This window comes from Triplophysa dalaica, chromosome 20, assembly GCF_015846415.1.
Source record: "Triplophysa dalaica isolate WHDGS20190420 chromosome 20, ASM1584641v1, whole genome shotgun sequence".
Classification (NCBI taxonomy): domain Eukaryota; kingdom Metazoa; phylum Chordata; class Actinopteri; order Cypriniformes; family Nemacheilidae; genus Triplophysa; species Triplophysa dalaica.
In genome coordinates, this window is record NC_079561.1 from 19633113 (window position 1) to 19656032 (window position 22920).

At 41.1% G+C, this 22920-nt stretch overlaps 1 protein-coding gene across 3 annotated transcripts in view; it reads right to left on the reverse strand.

Moving 5' to 3' along the window:
• Window positions 1–1094: 1094 nt before the first annotated feature.
• Window positions 1095–22920, reverse strand: part of LOC130408868 (collagen alpha-1(XXIV) chain) — an 85859-nt gene continuing 64033 nt past the window's right edge. For 2 of the 3 annotated variants that reach the window (XM_056732332.1, XM_056732331.1), the window contains 27 exons: window positions 20632–20685; window positions 20498–20551; window positions 20341–20394; window positions 20032–20139; window positions 19876–19929; window positions 19481–19588; window positions 18635–18688; window positions 18077–18130; window positions 17829–17885; window positions 17654–17707; window positions 16991–17044; window positions 15477–15530; window positions 14406–14459; window positions 14171–14278; window positions 13972–14079; window positions 13687–13794; window positions 11733–11786; window positions 11217–11279; window positions 11071–11124; window positions 10933–10968; window positions 9596–9631; window positions 9336–9362; window positions 9137–9202; window positions 4496–4664; window positions 4277–4386; window positions 2724–2930; window positions 1095–2635 (listed from right to left, as the gene is read on the reverse strand). In XM_056732332.1, the coding sequence (XP_056588310.1) occupies window positions 2486–2635; window positions 2724–2930; window positions 4277–4386; window positions 4496–4664; window positions 9137–9202; window positions 9336–9362; window positions 9596–9631; window positions 10933–10968; window positions 11071–11124; window positions 11217–11279; window positions 11733–11786; window positions 13687–13794; window positions 13972–14079; window positions 14171–14278; window positions 14406–14459; window positions 15477–15530; window positions 16991–17044; window positions 17654–17707; window positions 17829–17885; window positions 18077–18130; window positions 18635–18688; window positions 19481–19588; window positions 19876–19929; window positions 20032–20139; window positions 20341–20394; window positions 20498–20551; window positions 20632–20685 (2109 nt within the window). In that variant the 3' untranslated portion in view covers window positions 1095–2485. Of the gene's footprint in view, window positions 2636–2723; window positions 2931–4276; window positions 4387–4495; window positions 4665–4788; window positions 4910–9136; window positions 9203–9335; window positions 9363–9595; window positions 9632–10932; window positions 10969–11070; window positions 11125–11216; window positions 11280–11732; window positions 11787–13686; window positions 13795–13971; window positions 14080–14170; window positions 14279–14405; window positions 14460–15476; window positions 15531–16990; window positions 17045–17653; window positions 17708–17828; window positions 17886–18076; window positions 18131–18634; window positions 18689–19480; window positions 19589–19875; window positions 19930–20031; window positions 20140–20340; window positions 20395–20497; window positions 20552–20631; window positions 20686–22920 lie in introns of those variants that run through there. The other variant, XM_056732333.1, reaches the window with a different exon arrangement.

Genomic DNA, 22920 nt, shown 5'->3' on the forward strand with positions numbered 1-22920 from the left:
TTTTATAATTTGAAACATTAAGTGTATAACTGGGTGTATGTGTTAACTTGCATTATGCCAGATTTAAATGTAGGACACAAATGATTCCACGTTGTAGAACTGGAAAGAGTTTGTTTCCAAAATAAGTAAACTCCATGTGTATAAATGTAAAAAAATCATATTTTTATTGTGTTAGTTAGCTGTATTTTTTTAGTAATTATGGCTTATATCCAGTCTTGGGTGTAACTAGTTACTAAGTGATTAGTTACTGTAATTTAATGACTTTTCTCTTGAAAAAGTAAAGTAAGGGATTACTCATATTTTTCTGTAATTTAATTACAGTCACTTTTGATGTAATTAAACTAAATACTTTGTGTAATATATGTGTGTGCAGTAGGGGAATTAACATTAAAATTCAAAGTCTAACTTTAAAATGAATGCGTTAATGTATAATTCTCACATTTGTAACACTTTGGTCAGTTAATAAGACAAATGTATGTAGTTTACATTATTTATTTGAATGAATTTAAAGAGTTGTTTCATGTCTATTCTTAAATCACTTAACTAATCAAGACTGATGTAGGTTATAGAAAGTAATTAGTAATAAGTAATTAAATCTTTTTTGGAGAGAGTCATTTGTACAGTAATCTAATTACACTATTGAATATGTCATTAGTAACTAGTGATTAATTACTTCTTCAGAGAAACTCACCCAACACTGCTTATTTTAAAACAAACCAACTGCAGTTTGAGTGATATTAATTGAAATGTACAATAAAAAACAAACATTTTCATTTACAGTATTTTAAAATGTACATGTAGATAGGCCCGTTATGAAAAATGTAAGTACTTACATTGATTATTCTGACTAATATTTCTATATTTATCTATGAAATTAGTTTTTAGGTTGTTTACCTTTGTATGTCTATAATACATCGCCTAACATCAAAGTTGATTGTAAAATCTCTTCTTACAAGACTATTTAAAAGAATAGCTCCACTTCTTTATGAAATATTCATAATAAACTTTTAATAACTTTTATTAGCAATTAGGAAACAAGCCAAAACAATTGTAGGTAGCGACTATGAAAAATAAAAGACATGGGGATTAAAACACCTTTTATTTAATGTCAAAATATTTCATATTTACATTTTTGTATTGTGTTTTGTTTGTAGGCACATATATTGACAGTTTCTTTCGTGTAATCATAAGTTAAGAAGCGTTACTTCCTCTGTGTGATCACATGACCTGAATCTGGCCAATCACAGCTGCCAGAAGACAACACAACACAATATCAACGATTCGTGTTTATATACAAATACAAATTTGGCATAAATAAAAATGTGAAATAAATGATAAGTGACCAGAGAGATATAATTTATTGGAGTACAGTATTTTTGAAAAGTTAACATAAATAACCAATATAAATGTCAAAATATACACAAGAGAAGAAAATAAAATGATTGCAGAATATTGTCTGCAGCACCATGGAGAAGTCGCCCGACCCTTCCAGAACGCATAAGAGTGTGTTGTTTAACAATTTCAATTAGTTTCAACTGTGTCAATTGGTGACGAACTGAAATTCCTGCCAGTTGTCTATGTGCTATAATTTAAATGCGTTGTACATGAGATCCTCGTGATTCATCTTCGAGGGTCGCGAACATATTGAAGTATATTAAGCCGACGTATAACATAACTTATAAAACACTGTTCATATAAATTAGGTTTGTTCTGAGCAAACGCAAAAGTACTTATGAAGCGAGCATAAACAAACACCTAAAGGCCTGAAACATACTGAAGATGTCAACGGAAAGATTTCAAGGATCGACCTCGGTACACCGGTGACCTTCACTTGTATGTGTCAATAAAACCGCACATGGTAGATATATGCACACATTTAAACTGACTCGCTCAGCAAGATTTTCTTCAAACTGTTGACAGTAGTTGACCTGAGACCCAAAACTGACGGCATTTCGTGCTGGGATTGCTTTCATTGTGTTATGGAGTGCGCTTGCAGAATGCGAGGACGCACGCGGGTAATGAAGCTTGTGTGTAACACAGAGTATGTTTTGGGTCTCAACACGCCCGAACACAAGCACCTGCACATGAAGGAGGTAGAGCGCCATCTGAAACAAGAGGTACAAATACAGATTCGGATTTCAACAGAAAAACCTTGTTTGACACTGTAAGCATGGATATTGTGAGCTCTATCACTCAATACACAAGGTAGTGAACGTTAAGGATCGCTTGTGTGTGAAAGGCCACCGAGATTTCCTCTGAACCGTCAAACACAACTGAATGAATAACACACGCCATCCGTCTCTCAAAACATGTGTCGGGCTCCAGAAGAATTTGTCCGTCTCTGAAAGACATTCATAACAGCGTTTGATCTTCCAGAGTGGCGATGAGAGGTGAGACTCCACAGGACCTGTGAGAGAACACCCCGCAGTCATCCAGTTCACCAATGGTCTGACATAACATTTGAAACACGGGTCCTTCAGTGATTTCACAGAAAGCATACGGGGCCGATCTCCAGCTGTCGCCGCCTGTCTGATGGATGAGAGTGATCCAGACCTTGCACGCTCACGATGGGAAGCTGGTACGTGTCCTGAGTCTGAAACATGAAGCGGGACTGATGCCATCTACCATCACGGACCTGTGTATAGAAACGCATGAAGAAATGGCTGAGTCTGCAGCCGGCACTTCTTTAATTCAGATTCAGATCCCTCAGTCCGTTCTCTCACCTCACAAGTATCCAGAAGCCCGGGAGGTCTCGGAGATGAGTGTTCCTTAAACACGTGTCCGTTCCAGCCCTGGAAGTGTAGAGGAGGAGGTATCTCCGTGACGATAGTCGCCGGGTGGTTGTAGCAGTGAAGGGAGATGGTCTGAGTGGCGTTGACACTCAACAGCTGCATGAACTTCATCTGGACTTTTCCAACATCAAACGTGGTCTGTAAACCAACCAGAGGAAAGTCGCAACACTACAGGACACGACTGAGCTCATGTAGACACGATCAACACGTCTGTAATACAGATTCATTAAAAGGAAGGAAGGAGGCGGGAACCGGCAAACATTTATTAAAGTAATATAACAGCCGGCGGCCCCTCACGGACGACCGCCGGCGAACAAAACATGAACATATATATAAATACAAACATAACATAAGTTCGGGCCCGGTCCTCTCTCTTCGACGGTCCGGTCGCTCGTTCCTTTTATATGCTCCCATCTCCTACGTGATTCGAGGCCGGTGTGCGCACAGCTGGCGCTAATTCACAATTACTCACCGGACTCGAACCACGGTCTCGCCCCGCCTACTCTACTACATACCCCCATCACCCCTCACAGGCCGGGGGGTACCCCCGCGACTGTGCAAGCTCCCTCCCCCTCCTTCGGGGGGGGTGGGGGGTATGCAGCGACGAGACGAGACAACGGAGACGGGAGCCCTCGGAGCAACCGGAAAGAGAGAGGGGAGAGAGGAAAAAAAATTATAGTCCAGTTCCCTGACATGCTGCCGCTCGTTCCTCAACCAGCCGGGGTACTCTCCTTCGCGGTGCCTTGCGGTGGCCCTGGGGCTTCGGTGGACGGCTCGACCGTCCGCCCCCTGGTGGCCGGCGGTGGCTCCTCCTTTACCTGGGAGTCGGGGCGGGTTCCCTGTCCCCTGCTCCTCCCCCTTGGGCGGACGGACGCAGGCTCCGGCCTCTGGCAGGCGGTGGCCGCACTCAGCACTTCCGCCCCCTGCTCCTCCCCCTCGGGGGACGGACGCAGGCTCCGGCCTCTGGCGGACGGCGGCAACCCCCCCGCTCCCGCTTGGACGACAGCCACCCCACCTCGACCCAGGGGCGCGGCAGCAAAGGTTGCCGTTCCACCGAAGCTTTGACGGTGGCCGCACTGTGCACTTCCGTTTCCCGAGAGCCACCGCTTCGGGTAGCCACTGGCGGACGCCCTTCGTCCACGCTGCCCGAACTCTCCGGCACCGCGAGGCCACTCGGCGGCGAGAACCCTTCGACAGCATGTCTCTCCTTCCTCCCGGGTTTCGGCACCAATGTAATACAGGTTCATTAAAAGGAAGGAAGGAGGCGGGAACCGGCAAACATTTATTAAAGTAATATAACAGCCGGCGGCCCCTCACGGACGACCGCCGGCGAACAAAACATGAACATATATATTAATACAAACATAACATAAGTTCGGGCCCGGTCCTCTCTCTTCGACGCACAGCTGGCGCTAATTCACAATTACTCACCGGACTCGAACCACGGTCTCGCCCCGCCTACTCTACTACAACGTCACACACACCTTGTCTGTAGTAAGAGGGTGCAGGCAGGTCTGTCCACCTGCCGTGAAGTTGCAGAACACCTGGATGGCATCCGATGTGCAGCCTAAGTTTGGATCGACCCAGAACATTCCTGACCAACACAGAAGCAGATGATTTGTGCATTCTTTGCTGTATTGAGATGCTTTGAAATAATGCACACTGATGCAATTGCTATCAGGGAGGGTTGAAGAAGTGCTCACCGTCACTTATCTTGCTCCGGCAGTCCAGCAGGTCTTTGCAGAGGCGTGCAGGGTTTTCTCGTGTGCCCGCTGGAGTTTTCATGCTGGTAACGATGCCGTTCAGATACCGCAGGGTTCTGAAGATCTCAGCGTTCTGCTGGAGAGGAGACGCGTCTGTGTTCTGATAACTCTGCATAGAACGATCAGCATGTTAGCTTAGCAATCACAAAAACACACACGCCTCTGGATATTATTTTACACGATGAAAAAAAGGAAAAGATTTTTCCTTTAGGTTTTTGAAAAGTTTCTCTTACACATGACAGCGTTATCCAAAAGGTCTGCATTTACACGGATCCAGGAAAACGGATAAAACACAGTAGTATGCATGCCAGGCCAGTGAGTGGCGATGTTGTTGTGTGAAGAAACAGGACGTGCCTTGGCACATACACATGCACAGTTATAAGCCAAAAGTGCTTTTTAATATTTTATTATCAACATATATGTGTGTTTAAAGTTTGGAAACATTAATACACAGTCAGGCAGCGAGAGCTCACAGTTTGTTACAGGTTGTTTAGGCTATTGTTTAGGCTATAGTTGCGCGGCCGAGCGCCATATACACATGCGCGTGACGCCAACGCTTTCAGAAAGAATGTCTTGCAGCTTACACGCTTTGCGTTCCAATTCGCCTTCTTATACTAGCCCTAATAGTATGAACTGTTTCTGTGTTGGAATATAGCGAATGCTTAATAGTCTACTGTTTCTTGTATTCGTTTTTTAATAAAGAGAACAAACAAATGTTTGGCATCATTATTTACGACTACATTTATTACCTTTAATTAAATGAATTAATATATTTCAAATAAAACACTGTACATCGGATGTACACTCAAAATCTAAATGCATTGTGGCTAAAAAGTAGTGAACAAATGTAGGTTGTAGTTGTTTAATTTGGACAACACTATAAAATGGCGGACACCCGATATAGTGCACTAAATAGGAGATAGGGGGCAAATTCAGACACAGCTTGGGACTTCTGAATTCTTGTCAACCTCAAAGGTCCGGTATAATTATTATTACAAAACTTGCTTTTAATAAACATTTAAAACAACTTTAAATACACTAAAAAACAAATCAACTCTATATGAAGAGTCTATTTGGAAAAACAGATAAAAAATTAAATCATGTTTTTATTGTGTTAGTTAGCTGTATTTTTTATTATCACTTAATAAAAAGAACCAAACTGCAGTTTTATCGTTATTAATTTTAATGCACAATGAAAACATTGTTTTTGAACATCTTGTGTACAAGTAATTTTTTGCCTATCGACTCTTCATATGCTAATCATCATAATCATGTTGTCATCTAATCGTACTTGCGTTTACTGTCTCAACTGTTGCATAAAGTGCTGCATTTTTATACAACAAAGTGCAAAAAGCCGCTCTCATTTACACATTTTCTGCTTATTAAATAATACTTCAATGTAACCAGGGACAGCAGATGTAAATTAGCTATTAGCTGACTCTGGTGCAATTACTTTTAATTGTGCATTGTCCCTGTAAAAATAAACAATAAACAAACAAACTTCTAGTGAATTGTGCAGCACAAATGTCAGTCTGGGCAAAAAGTCTGCAAATATTTACAGAAAAACTACAGGAGGAGAAAGGAGAGGAGAGAGACCGGCTGGGAAAACGAACATGCGGAGCTCACGAGAGACATGGCGTCCAGAAGTATACAAGAAAGAATCTTCTACCAAGAATCGAGTGAAAGTTTATGTTGTTATGTTCGCTATTTTGAAAGACTGGTTATATCGAGTGACCCAGGACACTCACCGCAAACAGGTTACAACCCAGTTAGTCGTACCAAAAAGCCGTCGGGAAATGCTTTTCCAGGCGGCTCATTGTAATCCAATGGCGGGCAACCTAGGACGAACCGCAACTGTAAATCGACTAACGACCCAAATTTTCTGTCCGGGGATTCATGAGAATGTGCGTAGGTGGTGCGTGTCTTGTCCTGAATGCCAGTTGGTAAACCCACCGGCCACCCCACGGGCACCTTTATGCCCGCTTCCCCTTATGCAGGTCCCCTTTGTACAAATTGGCATGGACCTGATCGGGCCGTTAGAGCGATCAGCAAGAGGGCATTGATTTGCGTTGGTCATTGTGGACTATGCAACGCGATACCCCAAGGCAGTGGCGTTACGCAATATTTCTGCAACCAGTGTTGCGGACACTCTGTTTCGTTTAATCTCCAGTGTGGGAATCCCAAAAGAGGTTCTCACAGACCAAGGCACGGCGTTTATGTCACGGACCCTCCGCGAACTGTACGGATTATTGGGGATTAAAACGATTCGGACCAGCGTCTACCACCCACAAACGGACGGGCTGGTCGAACGTTTTAATCGCACGTTGAAAACCATGATCCGGAAATTCGTTCACGAAGTCGCCAAGAATTGGGATAAGTGGCTGGAGCCCCTGTTATTTGCGGTTCGCGAGGTCCCCCAAGCCTCCACAGGGTTTACCCCTTTGAGCTTCTCTATGGTCGTCAGCCTCGTGGGGTTTAAGAAGTCCTAAGAGAGGTTTGGAGGGCAGGACCTTCCGCGAGCAAAAAACAAATTCAATATGTCCTGGACCTGCGAACAAAACTCCATACACTGGGGCGGCTCTCAATGGAGAATTTGTTAAAGGCCCAGGACAGACAGAGCCGACAATATAACAGGGGTGCCAGACTACGCAAATTTGCACCGGCAGAAAAAGTGCTTGTATTACTCCCAACGTCCAGTTCTAAATTACTCGCCAAGTGGCAAGGACCATTTGAGGTCACACGACGAAAAGGGGATCTCAATTATGAGGTAGTTTGATCGGACAGGAGCGGGCGCATCACATTTATCACCTCAATCTCCTCAAAAAGTGGAGTGAGGCGAACACCGTGATGCTGGCGACGACAGTGAGTAGAGAAGATGATCTCGGTCCAGAAGCGAACACCAAAGTACAATCCATCGCTCTGGCTCCTCCCAGGTCACGGATGTTGTGAAACTACAGGCAGAATTTGCGGATGTTTTTTCGCCCCTGTCAAGCAATTCGTCAATTCGTGGCATTGGATATGCATCGACCTTCAAAACAGCAGGTGAAGGCTGCTCTGTGTGGCGGACCGTTATTGCACTCTCCCGACTTTTCTCTTCCCTTTCTCTTGCAGACTGATGCGTCGGACAGGGGCGTGGGGGCAGTTCTGTCCCAGGAGATAGAGGGAGAGGACCGTCCGGTGCTGTACATCAGTCGTAAGCTCTCACAGAGGGAGACGAAGTACAGCACAATCGAGAAGGAATGCCTGGCGATCCGGTGGGCGGTCCTCACCCTCCGTTATTATCTCCTGGGGCGTGAGTTTACGCTCTGTTCGGACCACGCGCCTCTCCAGTGGCTCCACCGCATGAAGGATACCAACGCCCGGATCACTCGTTGGTATCTCGCATTACAACCCTTTAAGTTCCAGGTGATCCACAGGCCGGGGACACAGATGGCGGTGGCTGACTTTCTCTCCAGGAGGGGGGAGGGAGGAAGCTGCAGGCCGGATGGGGCCCCGGCCTGAGTCGGGCGGTTGGGGTATGTGGCAAGGGGGGCGTGGTTCAGCATGCTCTGCGCGGAGAGGGAGTGTCGGGAGAGAGACGGTGAGTAGGCAGATCAACGGCTTGGTGAAAACACCTTCTTCTTGTTCTAGTAATTGGCGAGGAGATGCTTTAAAGCCCAACGGCAGAAGCGAAAGGAGAGAGAGAGACCGGCTGGGAAAACGAACGTGCGGAGCTCACGAGAGACGTGGCGTCCAGGAGTATACAAGAAAGAATCTTCGACCAAGAATCGAGTGAAAGTTTATGTTGTTTATACGGGGAGTAAAACCCGGAAGTATTGTAAATAAAGTAAGAGAATCTGTTTTCCAAGCCACGCCGACCCCGCCTCCTTTCTTCATCCAGAACGAACATTATTACAGGGACATACTAATTCTACTTTCCAATACTATTAGGGCGGATAGTATGTGGATTCCAAAGAAGGGACTGAAACGAAAACGGTGGCATATTCAAAAACTTGCACTTCAAGACCCGTTTTCAAAAGAACAGCCAAAAGGCATAAACAGTTTGCCTTTTTTAGTTGTAAACGGTCTCGTGTGAACGGCCTCTTAGAAACGCAAAGCCCTTATAAACAGAAAGAAAGAGAGAGAGATTCATTAAGACATTGTTTGCTGTGATGTTGATTTAAAACTGATGGTTTACAATTCAAGTTTGTAATAAAATGAAATGTGATGGTCGTAAAATGTTCATCTCATCTGGAGGGTTTATGGAAAACACAGTTTTTCATTACAACGTTTTTTTTCTCTGTTTCTGTGATCCATCAACAATAACAGCGTGATTGTTAGATGAACATGATCACAGTGATGTTTGCTTCTCTAAATAAAAACTCATAATGAAATGTATGAAATGGTTTATGCCAAATGTAAAGTGTTTTCTCAGTGTCATCCAGCTTGACATTTGCTTTGTGTGATTTTCACATTAAAAAGTTATTTTTCCCCACTGTGTATTCGACCTGACTGCAAGCAGAGAGTACATTACAGAAAATCAGAAGTTAATTTGTGCATAAATAAATTGAAATGTAATATAAAAATGATAATCCCGTCTACCTCCAGGTGTGGGAAAGCATCAAACTCCGTCAGACCCTGAAAGGCAGTGTTGACATTGATGCGTCTCTGTGGGACGAGAGAACAAATATAAAGTCAAACAAACATCATCTTTCATCACAAACAATTCAATGTGTTCATTTTTCAAGATCACGAGATGGTTGTCACAATAGAACACAATACAGACACAATGAGGTCTTACCGACGGACCGGCTAAACCTGGAGCTCCCTGTCAAAAAAACAACACAAGGGTGTATCTCAATATCCACCAAGGTTATAGATTATTATAAACATGATGACGTCATTTGTCATTTTCTCCACAAAATCAAAACGTATCATCTCTGAGATGTTATTAGGTAAAAGCTGATGTTTACAGTTGTGGTCCTGCAACGCATCGCTAACTAACAAACAATATCAGCACATAAAGAACAACAGAAATGATTATATTCTCAGAAAACAAACCTGCGGTCCCGGACTGCCCTGTGGCCCCCGAGGTCCCTGTTAAAACAAACATTTACATTCAATCCTACAGTATTATCACATCTCTGGAGTAAACAGAGAATTAACAGTTCACAGTTCAGCTCTTGAAGTTAAAAACTGAATGTTTGTGCAACTCTGTAAGCTCACAGAGTCGATGAATGAGTCGTCGTGTAGTTCGGCAGACCAACATTTTCAAGATAAACGAGTGAACATGATCCAAAATCATCTGAGATTTAAGTGGAAGCTATTCCCAAAAGTTTCAGGATTTAAAGGATTAATTCATCAAAACAATTCAACCCAGTGGTTTTTGTGTCATTCTGACCTCGTATTATATTTATATTCACCGGTGAAGCACAAATAAATTTTAAGAAGAAAGGTTGAGCTTCTCTTTCTAATGCAATGAAAGTGTTGAATGGTAATAACAACTCCAAAGATGACAAAGGGCCGTATTTTCAAGAACTAAGCGCATGATCTACCGCGCACTACGCAGGTGCACTCAGGGAGTGTCTGAGTCCACTTCTACTAGTTTAAGGACAGGAAAACGCGACCGGGCACATGGTCTAAACGGATTTGCTATTTTCACGGCTGAATTAAAAGACCGGACGCTTCTCCAGAGAGGAAACGCAGGACAGGAAAATGAGAACTGAGTCTGGCTGAAACTAGCTAAAACACTTGCGCTGTGCCGGGTGTATGATATGGCCCAAAGTGTTGAATAGTAAACTTTTTACTAATAAGACAAAAAAATCCTATTTTCATTATTTGTTCTGTGTAAAAATGGTGTATTTTTCACATTAAGTGACTGTTTGCACACAGACGACCACCTGTATTAAACAAGTCAACAATGAATCAGAAACTTCACAAAACTCTTTTCTGGAACTCAGGTCACTTTGAATTCTTCGTAAAACAAGTCACAGGTTTGGAGCAAAAAATGAAAATAAATATCGTCTCTATTCTTCATTTTATTTCAACTGTCTTGAAGCATTGAACAGGTTTTTGTCATCTCAAGGAACCAGAGATGAACACATGAGGTGCGTCAGTAACGGACTGATGTCGCCCCCTCAGGTGGGAGTGTGTACTGCACCCTACAGAGAGCAGATTCAGTGTGTGTGAATGTTTATCTTTTCTGACTCTCATCCGGCTAACGTGGGGTTGTAATGTCACTGAAGGGAATCTAGCATTTCAAGCACTCATTGAGCGTTATATAAAGTCTATTTTTACACACTGAACAGATGAAAGTGTGTGCGCTGATGATATATGTGTAAAACTCTGATCCGACTCCAGACTAAACAGCCGTGAGAATATCAGACGACAGATCTTACCATCTCACCCCGGCTTCCTTTCAGGCCTCTGGGACCCTGAGAAAAATCAAACGTAAACTGAGCAAAATTCAAACAAATATTGTAATAAGCACACTTTTTTATAAGCACTGCTTGAAATCTGCTGAGGCTGCAACTCACTGGCTTTCCGAGCGGGCCGATCATTCCTGATGGACCTACAGGACCTGAGAAACCCTGAGAAAGACATGAGAGACAACATGAGATGAATTGAGGTGCGAAGAGGCCGGACAAGAAAATAAGACTGTAACACATCAATAGAGACTCACGGGAACACCAGAAGGACCTTTGGGTCCATGAACACCGGCCAGACCAACATCTCCACCTGGACCCTGAAACAACCACACAAAAATCAAAGAGTTTCCAAAGCTGAACCCTCCAAACAACGAGTCCGGTGTTATAGATGCAAATAAATGGGAATAACATCTCTTCTTGTGTGTTTGTGAACAAATGGTGCAAATTAGCAGAAAGAAATGTGAGAATCAGGAAAATCAATCATGTTATCTGTTGCTGTTCAGGGAAAGTCCATCCAAAAATTCTGTCATCATTAATTCCTCCTAAAGTTTCTGTAAATCTAAGTCTTTCATCAGTGGAACACAAATGAAGATATTAAGAGAAATGTCTCTTCAACATTCTTCAAAATATCTTCTTTTGTGTTGACATGACACAAGGGGGAGTAAATACGACAGGATCTTCATTTTTGGATAAACTCAGGGATCGTCTTCAGTTTGATGTTTAATGTCTGTGCAAGTGTTGTTTAGAACCCTCAGGGTTTGAGTTCTCACCTTGGGTCCTGGGAATCCCTGGAGTCCCACCACGCCGGCATCACCCACCTCACCCTGCAGATAATAAAACACAACAACATGACTGAGAGAAGAGCGGGTCGGAATCCAGCACACTGTACACAGTTAAACCTTTCTGCATTTTAACGTTTTCACATAAACAACATTTTCTTTGATTCATGAGCTTATGGGCGCCAAAACATGTTTGTGGTTTGTGACATGTGGTCCACACACAGTCCAGGTATGTCGACGTTCAGATGGAAATCTCCGGGTGAGCGCTCAGATTATTCAAACACGGGGTTGTAAAATGATATTCCCTCTCTGTACTCCTGGAATTCCAGCTCGGTTTCAGACTTTGTTTGAGTTACGTAAGACCACTTTTTTTATTTATTTATTCAGCGATCTCATTACACCCCCTGCTGAACAGAGACTTACATAATCATCACCTTCTTACAATCCATCACGATGACGCTTGAGCAACTGAAAACACATTGTCAGAGATTTGATCTGAGATTTTCAGAATGACATTCATTTCCTAAAGTCAGATTTTATTAGGATTGCAAACCACATATGGATGTTGTTCGGAGCTGGGGCCGGATTCACAAAACATTCAGAAGAAAATGATTCTTAACTGCCATGTTTTCACTTAAATTCTAATTTAAGAAAAAACTTTTTAATGTTATGTTTTCCCGAAAAAACTTCTTAAGACCGTTCCGAAATTTATTTTCAAGAATGATCTTAGAAAATTTAAAAAGAATTTCGCCTTAATGGCGTTTACTAGCCATTAAGTAATATTTATTTTGATATTGGTTAATAATAAGGTCTAGCACCCTTACTTTAGCTTTCATTATTATACTGCTTTTTACATTATTCTGGGACAAAGTGACTCGAAACGGAGAGGGTCACAAGTCTTATGTCGTAGTAAGATACAAAAAGTTTTTTTATATACTATAATATGCATATTTTTTAAAGCTTGCAAACATATTAGTTAACATGCATCGTAAATGCCGTTTAACACATCACATGCTAATATGTCTACATAATAATCCGATGTGCTTGTTACACACATTAAGTTTATTGTATAGATATACATATACAGTTACTACATGAGCAAGCCAGTTAAATCATATTATTTTATTCTTACGTCAAATATTAAGATGTTCTTAAGAAAATATTTGAGAATTGCATGTACGAACATTGAGGAACTTCGTATAATTGATCTTAAGAAAATCCGGCCCCTGATTTGTAAATAACAGATTTTCTGTACCAGTCCCAGCGAGAGTGACTTTCAGATGTCTGATGTGAGGAATATCCCATCACCTTAAGTGAAGGACAGACACCTCAAGTGAGGTGACTCTTTAACTCTTTCCCCGCCAAAGACGAGTTATTACGGCAATCAGTGTTTGTACTGGTGTACAGCAGGTGGTGCTATTACACAGCTCTGGGAAAAAGTACAGAATCCCAGAACCTAGAATGTATACCTTTTAGCGGTTTTTAATGATTATTCTAAGTGGAATCTGGGTCGAATCTTTGACAAAAAACGTTAATTATCTCAGCTGTTTAATCAAAATGATGCATTTTTGAAGAAACCTACCCACCTGTACGGAGTGATAAAAAAATAACAAATGAACATAGAAGAATACAGTTTCTTTTGTTTAAAAGCAGATACTCTGTTCTTTCATTGGACATATTGTTTGTCCATATATTCCTTACAGAAAATGTTGTGTGAGCCATTAAAGTTGGGTGAAAATGTTAAAAAACGCTGGCATAGGCTGGCAACTTTTTTTTAAAAAGGCTGGAGGGGAAAGAGTTAAACAAAAGACTGAAAAATAAAGGCACTTAATAGACTCTATCTTCTATAACTCTAGTATTTGTAGTAAAAGAAAGGTTGTACAACTAACAAAACAAAACATGGTTACTACACTTTTACTCGAGTAAACTATAGTAAATCACTCACTGGCTGTCCTTTGGCTCCTGGCTGTCCTGTCATGCCCTGGTCACCCGTCGCCCCCTCCATGCCTCTGATGCCCGCTCCACCTCTGTCACCAGGTAAACCCCTCTCACCCTGCACATGACACAACAGTCAGCATGAGAAACGTGAAGCTACAGGTCAAAAAGTCTGACACACATGAAGCACAGAACAAATGACGTCATGGTCAGATTTCTTTGATTAATTAAATAGTGTCCAGTTATCATCTCAGAAAGTAATACACTTCTGTCCATGTGAAAAAGTGTTTTTGACCTTCAACCCCGCAGGCCCTCTCTCTCCAACGACACCGGGAAGTCCAAGCTCACCCCGAGGACCAGGAAGCCCCGCCCTCCCCTCTGGACCCGTATCACCACGCTGACCCTGCAAACGTAAAACATACCAAAAGACTTTCTGTTTAGTGTCTTGGCCAAAATGTGTGTGTTTGTGGTTGTATTCTTTATTTCATCCTCACCGTACGCCCCTTTGATCCAGGGACACCTGGTAACCCCGGAAGACCAGTTAGCCCGTCAGAGCCTGGGTACCCCGACGTTCCTCTCAGTCCCGGAAAACCAACAGGACCCTGAAAAATGAAATCGAACAAAACATTCAGAGAGTCACATGATTTATTTAAGGGAGACTGCACATGTTGAGGGTTTTAAATCACATCACAATAGAAGAGGCAAAAGAAGTTTGTTTTGTCCTCTCACCTCCAGACCTGGCGCTCCAGGAGGACCTCGGGATCCTTTCTTACCAGCGAGCCCCTAAAAAACACACAAAAACCCAACGCTGACATTTTATACCCACACAAACACCAGCAGCTCAATTCTGAATTGAAAGAAACGTTTCTCCATTAGGTGATAAATAATCATCTATAATCCCTGAGTTTAGCTTGTCATCGGTGGAATTCACAGCCATAATATTTTCTCATTCATCCGTTTATGTGAAGAACAGCAGATAACATTGAATTAAAGACACCGTGGGTGGCCAAAGTCTCTTCATGGAGATTTGAAACTGCCCGCGGGTGTTTGCTCTTTATACAGGGGGAATATGAATGATGGATGGAAAAAGAAGCACGAGAGAACACTTTCCACTACACAACACAAATACACAATAACTGGTTTCTAAATTTTAAGATGACGCACTGCAAAAATTCAATACTTTCTGAGTGTTTTTGTCTGTTTTGTAGTACAAAAAACTAAACATTCTTAAATCTAGATGCATTTTCTAGACAAAACAAGTGACCTATTATGTTTAAGTAAGTTTATGATAAATACAAGCAAAAAAATTCGGCCAATGGGATGAGAAAAATAAAATTGAACTAGGTACCTGAGAAAAAGTTCAAACTATGTTCAAGTTTATTTTTCTCAACCCATTGGCAGCTTTTTATGCTTAATTTGACCATAAACTTGCTTAATTCTTATACAAGTTTTTATAAAACAAGACTAAATATCTTAGGTCACTTTTCTTGTCAAGTTATTGGATATTTTAGATCTTTTTTACTAAAAACTAGACAAAAATGTCATTCTTTGCAGTCATTGAGCGAAATAGTAAAGATGCAAACTACTTTCAGCATCATAGATATATATACATAGACGCCTCATTAGCATATGTTTCTATGGGCTGTTATGTGTACGTCATCTGGTGTGTGAACACATCAATTACATCTAAAAATAAACTAACACAAAACAGACAAGATGTGTGAGTTTACTTTAAAAACCTGTAATATAGACATTAAAGCAAACACAAAACACACCTAATGTACATTCATGCACACAAACCTCAATTCCTTTCTCGCCCATTGGTCCTTCTTGACCAGGTAACCCTGGAGATCCCTAAAAAACAAATCCTCTTGAAAGTCATTCTGTAAGAAGTTGTAACAAAACACAACACAACGCCGTTCTACTTGTTTAAACCTTTAGATAAAAACACAAAACTCATGTTACTGGAGCCGTTCATGTCATTCTCCCGGCGAGCGGTATATTTTAATTTCATTAAATGGATTTATTCAGCAGACACTCATGTTTCATGTTTCTTCTGTGGACAGAGCCCAGGATCCACACCTCAAGAATGAGGTGAGAATTATGAGAATCATTTCATTAGAAAAGCACGCCAACAAAACTCCACTACATAACAAGATGCCTACCTAAACCGCATTTAAAGGGGTCATTGGTGCACCCCAATATAAAAGCTTCGCACCAAACTCAGTTAAAAATCAGATGCAGACAGAGAATTGTTCAATATATTTAATTGAATCATTAAATGTACAGTTATTAACTTCATGTGACAGTGTTGATATGTTAAACTAGGGATGTAACGAATCACCATGAACCAGTGGAAAATCGATTATAATATACAGTGTTGTGTTATTAGGTAATTCGTCACTGTGATTAAATTACTTTGCCTCGAAATAGAAAAGTAAGGGATTACTCTTATTTTTCTGTAATTAAATTACAGTTACTTCTAATGTAATTGAACTAAATATTGTGTAATATATTCAATAGTGGAAACGACATCCAAATTATAAATCTTACTTTAAAATTTACTAGTTTAATGTGTCCATCTCACATTTGTATACTTTGATCATTTAATAAGAATAATTGTAGTTAATTAATGTCAATGAATCAAATAAGCAATTCATGTCTATTCTTAAATCACTGAACTAGTCAAGGTTGTTGTAGGATATAGAAAGTAATTAGTAATAAGAAATGAAATACATTTTGGAGAGAGTCATTTGTACAGTAATCTAATTACACTATTGAATATGTCATTAGTAATTAACTACTCTTTTAAAGTAACTTACCCAACAGTGATAATATGTGACGATTCAAGCCGGTTGAGATGTCATTTGAATGGCAATACATGTTTTGAGCAGCAGATGTCGCTGTGTATGCAAACTTGCAAAACATGGATAGTTTGTTTATTTTATAGAGACTTTTGTATCATTAGTTTTTTATTTCATTTGGAATTTGTTTTAAAATGTCCATTTAGTTTTGTTATTTGACATGAAACACATCTTTATTTTTCAAAGAAATGTGCAGCACTTGAGAAATAATTAAAGGAAAGTTCTGCATTTCTAATTTGTCTCAACTGATTTTGTAAAAATGAAGCATGAATGAATCGTATCGTGACATCAGTATCGTGAATCTGATCACATCGTGAGCTGAGAGAATCGTTACATCTCTAGTTAAGACTGTTTTGGAGAGGCAGTGGAGGATCTGCAGCTGGAGGCTGTATGTCAGTACAGATGCTCACAGTCGACCACACTGATCTTCATTACAGGAGAAAAACTTACAGGAGATCCCTGCTGACCGAGCGCTCCTCGCACCCCTGCGACCCCTGTATGACCCTGAAACACACACAGACGGAACATCACTGCAGTGTTGACATAACAAATCTGAGTCTGAGCACGGCCCGTCTCTGTGGACTGGTTATATAAAAAAAATTATATGTTATTCATAGTTATATTTTATTGCACATTCATTGTTTTAAATGAATCTGAACTTTCTTGCAGAGGTCTACCGGAAGTTAAGTTGGTGCCACGTAATGTCTATGATATTGCATGTGATATCCTCTTTATATTGCTGAGCACTTGGTTGAGCTAAAACAACTCAATGGTGTTATACCACTTGAAATTAGTCTGCTGACTTTGGCACCATTTTGTGCAACTAGCCCATTGTATGTAGTCTCTGATGAGTTTACAGTGCTGTTACTAGGGTGTTGCTATGTGTCCAGCAAGTTGTTTCGAGTGTTTTTTAGCATGCTGCTATCTGATATTAAGAACAGTGATTACTGATATCGTGATAAAACTAAATAATTCACTGTCACTATCTGATCGACACTTAAACATGGTGGTGCTTTTTCACCTGTTGTGCAAAGAATGGTGCTACAATTGTTGCAAGGCTATTTCTGGTTGATTGCTAAGGTGTTGCTAGGGTGTTGTTAGGGCACCACTAACCTGATATCCAATGTCTCCTGGTTCCCCACGTTCACCTTTCTCTCCAGGACCTCCCTGTTCACACACAAAAACACATACAGATGCTGTTTTCTTTCTTTGGTCAAGTGTTGTAAATAACGCTGAGAGATCCAGAGGTTTGACAGCAACAGAAAATAAAGTAAGAATTAAGACCTACTGGTTCACCTAAGGGCCCAGGAGGTCCGGCGGTCTTACTGTCTTCACCGGGATAACCCTGAGGAAAAAACACACACTCAGTCAAACTCAGATCATAAAAAGATTGCACACACCAGTCCTAACAAATGTATTTGATCAAATTCAAGTGTCTGAAACGTGTCTAAAGTGTTCTAAGTCTTCCATGTAGATGTATAAGCCAAACACAGCGTTTCCATGGAGATTCATGTCAAATGGGTATGAGGATATAACCTTTTCTCCCTTTGGTCCTGGGGGTCCCGCAGGACCGGGCTTGCCAGCATGACCCTACAATCAGAGAAAAGAGAGAAGAACTATATAAACAATGAGATTTGATGGGCCCAGCAGAGTTTAAAGAGACCTTTGATGATCACAGATATATTTCACTGTCAGCATCTCTCTGTCTGTGCACGCTGTGTTTCACAGAAAAGTATGTGAAGCAGACAAAAGCATTGGTGACGTTTAATGATGAAGACGATTATAAAGCAACATTTCTCACCAGAAACACGTGAAACAAAGCGTTACAGTAATAGTGAAAATACATCCTTCTTGCATTGATGTCTTTAACTCGGACTTCTGGAGCTCAATTACTAATGTGTGTGCGTGTGTATGCATGCGTTTGTGAGTGTGTGTGTTTGTGCGTGTGTTTGTGTGTGTGTGCGTTCATGGTGTTTGTGTGTGTGCTTTTGTTTGTGTGTGTGTGTGTTTGTGTGTTCGTGCGTTTGTGTGTGCGCGTGTTTGTGTGTTAATTTGCAGGCGTGTCTTGTTACACAGACAGATATTGTTACTCACTGTGTAACCTTCCAGTCCCTGTTCTCCCTGTGGTCCCATAACTCCAGGTCGACCCTGGAAATAAACAAACGAACAGACACAAACCTTAGCTGTGTTCATACTTTAACAAACAACCTGCTAAAAATAAACACAACATCCTGAAATCCTCAAGCAGACATTTAAAAAAGGATCCTATGCTGCAAATAAACCAGAAGAGCTTCCTGGAAAACCATCTGCTTACTTTAAAAACCAGATGAAAGGTTTCCTCAAGTATGCTCACATCAAAAATTTCATCAGTGACTTTAAATCCCCACGAAAACATGACGGCAAAATAAAAAGAAACTGACGTAAAGCTTCTGAATATCCAAATCTCTCATGACATTCATGTAAATCCCATCATAACACTTTCATTCAGTTTCAAATCTTGCTAATGTCATAACATAAAAGCAGTCCAAGTCTGAAGGAAAGATGATTTTATGATGTTTGGAGATATCTAGATGTCAACTATTATCTGTTGCTGTCATGTGTGGATGGAGCCACTATATCAGGGAGAGCAAAACTGCTTTATAAACACATACAGAATTTGTGTCTTTGGCAGATTTTCGTTGCTTGTTTTAAGCTCACACTTAGTCTTAAAGCAAGACTCATTTTCTTAGGTGATTTTGCTCATTAAGAAAATGCATCTTGATTCAAGAATGTTTAGACATTTCTACTGGAAAAGCCTTTTTGCAGTGTATTTTCTGGCACGGCTGTGTGACAGTGATGAGTTTCTGGCTATGACAGTGATAACAGTCAAATCCGAGACCTGGACATCAGAAGATGCAGAGAAAGAATGAGCGTTTGATCTTTAAACAGAAGCACACTAACTGCAGGTCCTCTGGTCCCACGAGCACCTTTGAGACCTCGCTCCCCCGTCTGTCCCGTCTCACCCGATGAGCCCGTTTCTCCAAGGTGACCCGATGAGCCTTTCTCACCCTAGCAAAGAGAGAGAGAGAGAGAGAGAGAGAGAGAGAGAGGGAGATAATTGAATCTTCGACACGTTCTGTTGTTTAACTACCTCAGTAGTGACATGAGTGAAGTATAAACTATTCATGCTTTAATAAAAGATATGCCCAGGCCTATATCAAGTTCAGAAAAGAAAATCAAGTCAAATAAATCATCAATAAGTGGAAGAAAACTCCTACAGGACCATACAAGGAATAAATGCATTTTGCACAATAGTATTGCTAGACTTTAAGGCGATGACCGTAGATGCCCGTTACCTTTTTTCCCGGACGGCCGCGGTTTCCAGCCAGACCCAGTTTTCCTTCAGGTCCCTGGTGAAGAAATATCTGCTTTAAGTTCACATTCTCTTCATCGAGGCACATGTCAGATGATCTTAAAACTCTGACACGTCACATCCGCCTCCTGTTACTTACTGTAAAGCCTTTTTTCCCAGCGTCTCCAGGAGGTCCTGGGGGTCCAGAGATCCCCACCTCGCCCCTTTCTCCACCTTCTCCCGTTGGTCCGCGGTCACCTGACTTGCCCTGAGACACAAGAACATGAAAGTATGAAAAGGCTGCGATTTCACTATAATGTGAAATATTTAGGAAACGCAAAGAAAAACATTTTATTTTGATCCCCGTTGATGCAGCAGGGATTAAAAACATTGATTTTCCATTATGCCCCGTGTCAGCACCAACGTCCCACAAGAATGTGAAGCAGCTCTCGTTTCTGTCAAATCTTACCTTCGGTCCGTCTTTCCCCTGGTGTCCCTCCTCTCCAGGTGGTCCCGGAAGACCCTGAAACAAACATCTAGAATCAGGCAATTAACATGACCATGGCGCAAAGCATGCTGGGATTGTTCCCATACACCCATATCCCATATGGGCATTAATGACTCACTCTGATGCCCAGTTGACCCGGTTCACCTTCTCCTCCAACAGGCCCAACTTCACCCTACAGACACGCAGAATGAGAGAGACACCGAGACCTCTGGCAGAAACCCTGAATCAATCGCTCCTAATCTAGAATCTCACCTTGACCCCAGGTTCACCCAAAGGCCCCTGCTCTCCTTCAGGTCCTGCAGGTCCCTGAGTGTGTAGAGGAGCAGAAAAGAATGAAAAGGAAGAAAACTGATCTAAAACATAGAGCTAAGACAACATTGGGGTTCTTTAAGAAGTGAATTATTGTGTGATTGAATGTTCTGTATTGAATGTAATGTGTTGTGTTCATCGACACTCTTTTAAAAGGAACCTTGGGAATAAAGAGATGTATGGCTTAATACATTGAATTTATAAATGTGGAATTAAAACAGTGTAACTGTCACAGTATACATAAACTTTGAACAAATATTTTTACTCCGAGGCCGACATTTGTTTTTGAGTCAAAATCTGTGACGTCAAATGGTTGCAACCTAGACCCGTTCTCTTAACGCTACAGCGAAGCACACACGTTTTCCATATATAACAGTCAAATATGAGACGTCAAACATAAGATCAGATAAATACACAGGGACAGTAGGTGGTCGTATGTCCATTTTTGCACAAGCAGCTGTGCCTGCCATAAAAGAAGAATGCGTTCAGTATCAGTAAGCGTCTGTTTAAGGTAAACATGCATTAAATCATAGTTTTAAACTACCGCCTTTAAGACATTTAATACTGTTTAAGACATCGGCATCCACCATCCACCATAATACATAATGAGAATATACTGAAAAACACAATAATAAGATGCTTGCAGTTTGGTCATTTATTCTGCATTAGAGCATTATGTGAATATCAGCCCCTGTCAGCTAATGACTGAGAGAGAGAAGACAATAAAGTTAGACTACTGATGTTGATAAATCAGCATTAAAACGTCCAAATCTGGATAAAATTCATTTTATAATGCCTAAAACATCTTTTTATATATTAAATTCGCAATGATTTTTGGTTAGTAATATGTATGTTTGAATTGTTTCTGACCAACAATATTAGAATGTATGAATATACACCAATAGCATCTTTATTTTCTTTATTATTTAAGGATTACACCTTCTATTTAATGAAGAACTGACTGTGTTCAGTTTGGCTGCCTGTTCGTGCAACCATGCCATGTCATCGAATAAAAACATGGCGGCCTCCTTAGGTTAAAATGGATTACATTTAGGGGTTTTTAAAGAAATTAAATTATTTGATGTGTTTCAAATGAAAAATGCTAGTCGTGTGAGGATTTAACAACGTATTAAGCCATACATCTCTCTCTATACCCTGGGTTCCCTTTAAGTACAGTTGAAAGAAAAAGTATGTGAACCCTTTGGGCTTACTTAGATTTCTTCATAAATTGGTCATAAAATGTGTTCTGATCTTCATCTAAGTCACAACAATAGAGAAACACAGTCTGCTTAAACTAATACCGCACAAACATTATACGTTTTCATGTTTTTATTGAACACAACATGAAACATTCATAGTGCAGGGTGGAAAAAGTATCTGAACCTTTGGGTTTAATAACTGTTGACCCTCCTTTGGCAGCAATAACCTCAACCAAACGTTTCCTATAGTTGCAGATCAGACCTGCACAACAGTCAGGAGAAATTTTGGACCATTCCTCTTTACAAAAGTGTTTCAGTTCAGCAATATTCTTGGGATGTCTGGTGTGAATCGCTCTTTTGAGGTCATGCCACAGCATCTCAATCGGGTTGAGGTCAGGACTCTGACTGGGCCACTCCAGAAGGCGTATTTTCTTCTGTTGAAGCCATTCTGTTGTTGATTTACTTCTATGCTTTGGGTCGTTGTCCTGTTGCATCGTCCATCCTCTGTTAAGCTTCAGTTGGCGGACAGATGGTCTTAAGTTTTCCTGCAAAATGTCTTGATAAACTCTGGAATTCATTTTTCCATCGATGACAGTAATCCGTCCAGGGCCTGAGGCAGCAAAGCAGCCCCAAACCATGATGCCCCCTCCACCATATTTCACAGTTGGGATGAGGTTTTGATGTTGGTGTGCTGTGCCTTTTGTTCTCCACACATAGCGTTGTGTGTTCTTTCCAAACAACTCAATTTTGGTTTCATCTGTCCACAGAATGTTTTGCCAGTATTGCTGTGGAACATCCAGGTGCTCTTTTGCAAACTTCAAACGTGCTGCAATGTTTTTTTTGGACAGCAGTGGCTTCCTCCGTGGTGTCCTCCCATGAAGTCCATTCTTGTTTAATGTTTTCCTTATTGTAGATTTGTCAACAAAAATGTTAGCATGTGCCAGAGATTTCTGTAAGTGTTTAGCTGACACTCTAGGATTCTTCTTCACCTCATTGAGCATTCTGCGCTGTGCTCTTGCAGTCATCTTTACAG